The sequence below is a fragment of the Liolophura sinensis genome, chromosome 2 (assembly GCF_032854445.1).
Source record: "Liolophura sinensis isolate JHLJ2023 chromosome 2, CUHK_Ljap_v2, whole genome shotgun sequence".
NCBI lineage: Eukaryota > Metazoa > Mollusca > Polyplacophora > Chitonida > Chitonidae > Liolophura > Liolophura sinensis.
In genome coordinates this window covers 9,016,570-9,025,849 of record NC_088296.1, presented here as the reverse complement: position 1 = coordinate 9,025,849, position 9,280 = coordinate 9,016,570, and the positions used below count along the sequence as shown (strand labels likewise).

At 39.4% G+C, this 9,280-nt stretch overlaps 2 protein-coding genes across 2 annotated transcripts; both read left to right on the top strand.

Annotated features, from left to right (window-relative positions):
* The first annotated feature begins 248 nt into the window (after nt 1-248).
* On the top strand, nt 249-2,068 carry LOC135462460 (mucin-2-like). The gene is given in 3 exon segments (XM_064739686.1): nt 249-253; nt 522-1,321; nt 1,520-2,068. Coding segments are annotated over 3 exon segments (1,347 nt in total). The 3' UTR covers nt 2,062-2,068.
* A 157-nt stretch (nt 2,069-2,225) lies between these two features.
* LOC135462459 (probable serine/threonine-protein kinase clkA) lies at nt 2,226-4,517 on the top strand. Its single transcript, XM_064739685.1, has 4 exons — nt 2,226-2,335; nt 2,729-2,927; nt 3,414-3,786; nt 3,874-4,517. Exons 1-4 carry the CDS (start codon nt 2,226-2,228, stop codon nt 4,515-4,517), a joined length of 1,326 nt encoding a protein of 441 aa, XP_064595755.1.
* Nucleotides 4,518-9,280: the final 4,763 nt, after the last annotated feature.

The window sequence follows — 9,280 nt, the reverse complement described above, 5'->3', positions numbered from 1 at the left end:
ACTTATTTACTGACTGAATTATTCATTTATTTACTGAATTCTGTATTTACCGAGCTATTTATTAAGATCGTTAAGATCGTCCGCCTATAAATCGCTGGAACGGCTTGGAGAGAAAATATGTTGACGCCCTCCTCCCTCCCCCCCCACACACACACTTTCTCACTGCTTATGTGGCCTCAATGACAATTAGCTGGTGTGTACTTTGGAGCAATCTAACGTTCGTTAAACACCACTTCTTTCTCACCAATATGGTGTGAGTATCTTTACGTTACAAATTAGAAAGTAAGAAACAGGTGCCAGGTACTCTACAATTCTTTCGATTTTAAAAAGAAAGATCATATGGATCAGAGTATGATCTTAGGGCGGAGAGAAACATCTAGCTCATGTAAGGCAATATGAGCCAACTGCATCATTGTATTGGAACACTGCTCCAAAATACAATAAAACTCTTTAACTCTTGCTAGAAATTTCAAAAGGCAACTCATCTACCTAAACAAAAATTTTTTTTCTTTTTACTTTAGATTCCTGCAACGTACCACTAACAACGGAAGCACCAACTACAACAACGTCAACAACAGAAACATTAACCACGGCATAAGCACCCACAACTACAACACAAGCACAAGCACTTACAACAGAAGCTCCATCAACTACCACAAAAACACCAACAACTACAACAAAAGCTCCATCAGTTACAACAGAAGCACCAACAACCACCGCAAAAGCGCTAAAAAGTGCAACAGAAGCACCAACAACTACCACAAAAGCACAAACAACCACAACAGCAGCACCAACAACTACCACAGAAGTACAAACAACCACAACAGAAGGACCAACAACTACAACGGAAGCACCAGCAATCACCAAAGAAGCATCAACAACTACCACAGAAGCACCAACAACTACAACAGAAGCACCAACAACTACTACAGAAGCACCAATAACTACACAGAAGCGCCAAAAACTACAACAGAAGCACCAACAACAACAACAGAAGCACCAACAACCCCCACAGAAAGACCAACAACTACAACAGAACCACCAACAACTACCACAGAAGCACCAAGAACCACTACAGAAACACCAGCATCTACAACACAAGAACTAACAATTACAACAGAGGCAACAACAAAAACCACAGATGTAATATCAACTAGAACAGAAGCACAAACAATCAGCACAGAAGCACCCAAAACCACCACAGAGGTACCAACAACTACCACAAAAGCACCAACAAAAACTACAGAAACACCAACATCTACAACACAAGAACCAACAACTACAACAGAAGCCCCAACAACTACAACAGAAGCACCAACAAGTACCGCATAAGCACAAATATCCACTACAGAAACGCGAACAACTACAACAGAACCGCCAACAACTACAAAAGAACCACCAACAACAAACACGGAAGCACCAACAAACACCACAGAAATACCAGCAACTACAACAGAACCACCATCAACTACCACAGAAGCACAAACAACCATTACGATACCACCAACACCTTGAACAGGAGGACCAACAAATACCATAGAAGCACCAACTACCACCACAAAAGCGCCAACAACAACATAAACAACAACAGAACCACCAACAACTACCACAGAATCACCAACAACAACCACAGAAGCACCAACAACTGCAACAGAAGCACCAACGACTATCACAGAAGCAAAGACCTCAAACACGGAAGCATTAACAGTCATAGCAGAACCACCAACAACCACTACAAAACCAACAAAAATTACAACGGAAGCAACAACAACTAATACAGATGCACCAAAAACCACCACAAAAGCACCAATAACAACAACAAATGCGCAAACAACTACCACAGAAGCACCAACAACCACAACAGTGGAGCCAACAACTACAACAGAAGGATTAACAACTACAACAGAACCACCAACAACTACAACAGAAACAACAACAACTACAACAGAAGCACCAACAACTACCACAGAAGCACCAACAACTACAGCTAAAACATCAACAACCACCACACAAGCACCAACAACTACCACATCAGCACCAACAACTACAGCTAAAGCATGAACAACCACCACACAAGCACCAACAACTACAACACAAGCACCAACCACTACCAAAGGGGCACTAAAAAAATACAACAGAGGCACCAATAACTACAACACAAGCACCAACTACTACCACACAAGCACCAACAACCACCACACAAGAGCCAACAATTACTACAGAAGATGCAACAACTACAACAGAAGCACCACCAACTACAACAAAAACACCAACAACTACAACAGAAGCACCAACAACTTCAACAGAAGCACCAACAACAACCACGGAAGCAGAAGCAAATACTATAACTACAAAAGCGCCAACAACCACCACAGACGCACCAACAATTACAACAGAACCACCAACAACTACAACAGAAGAATTAACAACTACAGCATAAACGCCAAAAACTACCACACAAGCACCAACAACTAAAACAGAGGCACCAACAAATACGACACAAGCACCAATAACTACAAAACAAGCACCAATAACTACAACACAAGCACCATCAACTACTACACAAGCACAAACAACTACCACAGACGCACCAACAACTACCACACAAGCACCAACAACATCAACAGAAGCACATCTACCATAAAAGCACCAACAACCTCCACGGAAGCACAAAAAACTACCACAGAAGTACCAACAACTACAACAGAAGTACCAACAACGTCCACAGAAGCACCTACAACAACCACAGAAGCACCAAGAACTACAACATAGGCACCAACAACCACATCAGAGGCACCAACAACTACAACAGAAGCCATAACAACTACAACAGAAGCATCAACTACAATAACTCAGGAACCAACAACACAACCTCCAACTACTACAACACAACCACCAACTACTACAACACAGGGACGAACAACCCAGCTACTGACTATAACAACACAGCCACCAACAACTACAACACTACATCCAACTACTAGGGAACCAACAACACGGCCACCGACTACTACAATACAGCCAACAACAACTACAACACAAGAATCAACAACTCAGCTAGCGACTTCTACAACACACCCACCAACTTCTACAACACGGCTTCCAACTACTAGGGAACGAACAACACAGCCACCAACTACTACAACACAGCCACAAACTACTACAACACAGCCACCAACTACTACAACACAACCATCAACTACTACAACACAGGGACGAACAACCCAGCTACTGACTACTACAACACAGCCACCAACAACTACAACACGACCTCCAACTACTAGGGAACCAACAACACAGCCATCGACTACTACAACACAGCCAACAACAACTACAACACAAGAATCAACAACTCAGCTACCGACTTCTACAACACACCCACCAACTACTACAACACAACCTCCAACTGCTAGGGAACCAACAACACAGCCACCAACTACTACAACACAGGAACCAACAACTCAGCCACCGACTACTACAACACAGCCACCAACTACCACAACACAGGAACCAACAACACAGCCACCAACTACTACAACACAGGAATCAACAACACAGCCACCAACTACTACAACACAGCCACCAACTACAGCAAGACAGGAACCAACAACACAGCCACCAACTACTACAACACAGAAACCAACAACACAGCCACCAACTACAGCAAGACAGGAACCAACAACACGGCCTCCAACTACTACAACACAATAACCAACAACCCAGCCACCCAGTACTACAAGGCAGGGACCAAACACGCAGCCACCCTGTACTACAACACAGCCACCAGCAACTCAGTCAACGACTACTACAATACAGCCAACAATTACTACAACACAGGAACCAACAACCCAGCTACCGACTACTAAAATACAGCCACCGAGTACTACAACACAGCCACCAACTACTACAACACAGGAACCAACAACTCAGCCACCGACTACTACAAAACGGCCTCCAACTACTGCAAGACAGGAACCAACAACTCAGCCACCGACTACTACAACCCGGCCTCCAACTACTGCAAGACAGGAACCAACAACCCAGCTACCAGCTACTACAACACAGGAACCAACAGCACAGCCACCAACTACTACAACACAGGAACCAACCACACAGCCACCCACTACTACAACTCAACCACCGACTATTACAACACAGGAACCAACATCACAGCCACAAACTACAACAACACAACCACAAACTACTACAACACAGTCACTGATTACTACAACACGGTCACCAACTACTACAACACAGGAACCAACAACACAGCCACCTACTACTACAACACAGCCACCAACTACAGCAACACAAGAACAAACAGCTATAACACAGGAACTAACTTCTACAACACAGGAACCAATATCTTCATCACAAGAAACAACAACAGAACCACAAACTACAACAATACAGGCAACGACAACACTGCCTTCATCATTGCAGCCTACAACAACTACATCACAGAGAACAGCTACTACAACAAAACTAGCAACTTTAGCGACCCAGCCAACAACTGATTCAAAACAGACACCAACATCTATTACACAGCCACCAACTACTACAGCTGGTGGGGGACCTGCGTCTGGAGTTAGAAATATGGAAATATGCGATGCTTGCTGCTAGTATGAGCATCGATGGCTGCTCCTGTTATATATACATAATATGTCTATAAGTGTTTTTTGAGTCGCTTTAGGATTCATTTCATTTGTGATCTAATTCAATTCGCATATTTCGTCAAATGTATTTTTTTTTTACATAATACGTTGTGAATTTATGATATTTTGTTTCTTGCTTATTTCCTACCTTTCTTGCCGAGGTTTTTTAACAACGTGGCAAAAGCTGTGTTGTTTTGTGAAGTTTTGTCACGTTTTTTTTTAAAATTTATTTTACAGAAGTAGACAATCTAGCCTAGTTACCAATATAAACCATATCACGAGCCATTATTCAAGCATGCCATTACAATTTAGTATATATCTTTGAGTATTCACAATGTACCAGACATATACCACATCTTTTTATAGTACCTTTTTGTTATAAATTATGAAAAAATATGTTATGTTCATTAAATATCATTCATTACAACCTTCGTGAAAATATCATTATCTCAGGTAATCCTGTAATTAACATATATATATATATATATATATATATATATATACAAATATACAAGTGTTGATTTAGCTTACTAGTTTCACCGCATCATGACGGTTCTTCAGAGGTTTTTTTCATTTCAATATATCCTGAGCCAGCTATATATACACTCAGGTAGCTTAAGCCATGGCGATCAGTCCTAGTTACAAATTACATATAGTATAATAAAGTTCCAACTTGCTCAGAGGATTATCCATTCGGAGAGATTATCGGAGATGTTCTTTGATCCCTCTGGTTTGACTTTCATTTCACCGATAATTTAAAGAAAGGGCATTATGTGGAACTTGGGTCCGCTGTGTATATTACGGGTGCATAATGCGACATGTTTGATTACAGGTAAAATCTGTAAACTTGCGTGTTAATTTGTTGCCCATGTACCCTTCATCGATTCCTTAATGAATTTTGTTACAATTGGAGAAGATTAAGACATACAGTAGATTTTTGGAATTACAGCTCGTATTAGCCTTAATACGGAAGGTAAAATTGCTCATATGAAAAAAATGACTGCTGGTTATTAAATGTTAACAGCATTTCCATTGTTGGTCTCCACGCGTAGAAGTTGTATAACTGGTTTCTGTTAGGTCGGTAGTAAACCGATCCTTTGTTAGAAGTTTCTTAAGATTGGCAGTCTGTCTATAACCCTTTATAATTGTGGTTTTGATGGTTATGAGTGCATATAAATGAAAGCGCATATATATAGAAATACATATATATATATATATATATATATATATATATATATATATATATATATATATATATGTGTGTGTGTGTGTGTGTATGTATATATAAATCAATGAAATCAATATTCATATGAAGTTTTATTCATCATACACTGTAGGTTTACGGAAGCGCGGTTTTCCCCCATCGCCCAAAACTTGACTACGTCTACTGATAGGCAACTGTCTTTTACGAAAGAAATATATGTATATTTTCAAATGGTAAAGATGCGAATTTCGTTTATGAAACTGGTCGTTGAGAATTTTACTTGTATTGTTTTGTTGTTCGACTTCCTAAACTGTAATTTGGGAACTTCATCTATTATCCTGTGCTGGTGTATTTTGTCAGTTATCTTGACATCTCGTAAACAGATGTACATCTTATACATTCACATCGACAAATATCAGCGCGAATAATCCATTCTTTTAACCGTATACTTATCTCTGATATTAGTTGGCTTAGTTGATCTAACAAAAAACTCCACGTTTTCTGTATGACACCAAACATGCCCTCCGTGCAACTGTCCAAACCAGCACCAGAAACATAGTAGTGGGAGATGTATGGTAGTCCCTTCGAGTTAAAGAATACTCTAAATTGAAGTAAATAACAGATGACAGATCACTAGGCATTGTGAGGAAAAATGGCTTGATACATTTTTTTTTCCAACCAAGAAACAGTCTTTTAAAACTTTTATAGATTTACATGTATATTCAATTAGAATGCAGAAATCTAGTAGGCTACATGAATGTGAGATAGATGGTAAAACTTTGTTTGACGTGACTGGTCTCATTAGAGACAAATTAGATCAGAAAAGAACCCAAACTTTCCATTACATTTTTGTGGGTTGAAAAACCATTCTAAAAATATCCAATTGTTTTCATCGACAATGTTTAATGTTCTTTTATATGACACATTATTGGTAGTGTTTTCTTTGTCCTTAAACCACCGTTGAGATTACCGCCTAGTTCACAAACGGGAGTTCCATACTCACACACAGAGCCTTACACAGTTGTAAACGGCACCTCCAACCATAGTTACAAGTATCATAGCTACTGTCGCTAGGCCTGCGAAAGTAAATATTCCGTTATTAAATTCGGCAAATGCAATACTATTATGTGCATTATAAATATATTACTTGACAAAATTCAGTCTGGAGAATTACTGAAACTTTAACAAGCGTACGTGAGGGTTCGGCTTGTGATCGAAAAATGTCAACTTGACAGCTACAACTTTTAAATATGCTGAGCGATATTTTTTATTTGACTTTGTGTAAATGTCGTGCTTAACAAGTTTTAAGTCATATGACTACCAGAAGTCATTTGTTGTGTGCTTACATTGACCTTTTTTCGGCGAATCCATGCCGCCAAGAGTCCTACGTCTAAATGACTTAACCTCACAACACTTACACATGGACTAAAGACGCCACCGAATGTTTAAATTACATTTTAGAAGAAATTTTTTAAAGATTTCCCTTTAAATGGATCAGATTAAATATTTATTAATTTACCTTTAAAAATGTGAGCCCGTTGATCAGAATAGCCAGAAATATCACTTATTACCTTGGCGCAAACGAGTTCATGGAATAAAGTCGCCATTTAAACTAATTTATGAATGTAGGTTTAAATATACGAGGTATTCATATCATATAGCCTTGTAAAATATCGGTTGTTATCAGCAATTTCGAGTACTGAGCCTTGTTTTAACCACAAGTACATGTTGATGCTAATCGAGGCGGCCGATATTTCAAGGGAGGTAACTCCCCTGCGAAACTCCATAACAGCATTACATACACATCTGGAGAAGTCAGATACAGAAATAGTATTAAATATATATATTTATACTTAAACAAACAAACTCTCTCTCAGTATTGTCACATTTCATGAATACAGGAGGCTAACATACAACACCTACGCTAGAGCGCGCACGCACACGCCTAATTAAGCGTAGCGCATTAACACAAATATAACTTGAACTCACAAAGACCGCTTTGATGAGAAGCTCCTGGTCATTACGATGCGCTAGCGCGCCAAACAACTGCGCCAACCATTGTCGTTATATATCCGATTTTGATTTATTTTATTTATTTATTGGATTGGTGTTTTACACCGTACTCAAGAATATTTCATTTTATGACGGCGACGAGCATTATGTTGGGAAAAAAATAGGGCAGAGCTCGGTGTGTATTATATGTATGTATATATTTTGTATGGTCATGTGAGAGATACATGTAGCCCATTGATATGACACCCTGTGTTCAGGTTTTAGGGGTGATGTACATGTAGCCCATTGATAGGACACCCTGTGTTCAGGTTTTAGGGGTGATGTACATGTAGCCCATTGATATGTCACCCTGTGTTAAGGTTGTCTCTGATATAGATTCTCTAATTCTTTTTCAACCACCACTGTGCGGAATGCGGAGTGCAAAATATAATAGGAAGATAAAAATTAAGGCACTGGGTGCATAACGTTTACTGAACTTGAGGTTATCCAGTCGAAGGATGGTTTACATATACTACTGATACGCGTAGACGAATGACCGCTGCCATACTTAACCCTGGATGATGTGTGCACCCGATAATAGACTTTCTATTACAATAAAGGGATTAATATTGGTTACATTGTTACAGAATTAGGGTATAAACCAGACAGAATGAAATGATCTACACATAATGTAAGTACGCACATTCCGTGTGTTTGTCTTAAGATTTAATATTTATTTACCATTCATTCCCTCCGATAGCTTCACTATAAATATCATTCTTTTCCCCAAGGAATTCTAAATAACTACCTATATGCGATAACAAGGAGGGGTACAAGGTATTGTCGGCACCCCGAATAACTCACGCTTATAGGGGCATACAGTTTTGTCCAATATAAATACACGTGCAATGTGGACGTCGGTGTATAGATTTTTACTATCTATCTGTTTTCAGTTCGGCTAATATATTATTTCTACTGTGTACAGTGCCACGTTGGAATTTCAGCTGTATTCCTCGTAGCTTTGTGATGTGTAATGGCGAGAGCATATGCGGCTGTTTTTGGTGGGGACAAACTCCTTCAAAGGGACGAGCTGTTTTTACGACCATACGCAAGAAAGCAAACCATGTCATAGAGAAAGCCGATGTGCTTGTTGTCACCCTTGTAGCTTTTTTGAACACTGAACTAAATGGCGAAGCTCTGACAGCTCGCAAAGGTTACACCTGCAGGACGTAATTCGAATGTACCCGTCAATTTTCATTTTGTAAACAGGACACGTGATAATAACATCAATCTAGGTTATTCAAGTACACATTTTGGGACTTATGTTGTGTATAAAACATTACCTTCTGTGCCATTTTTTTCTTTGTATATTTACGTCTCTAATAAAGCTCGCCGGGGAGGAAAGCGATGCAAATCATTAAGATCAATT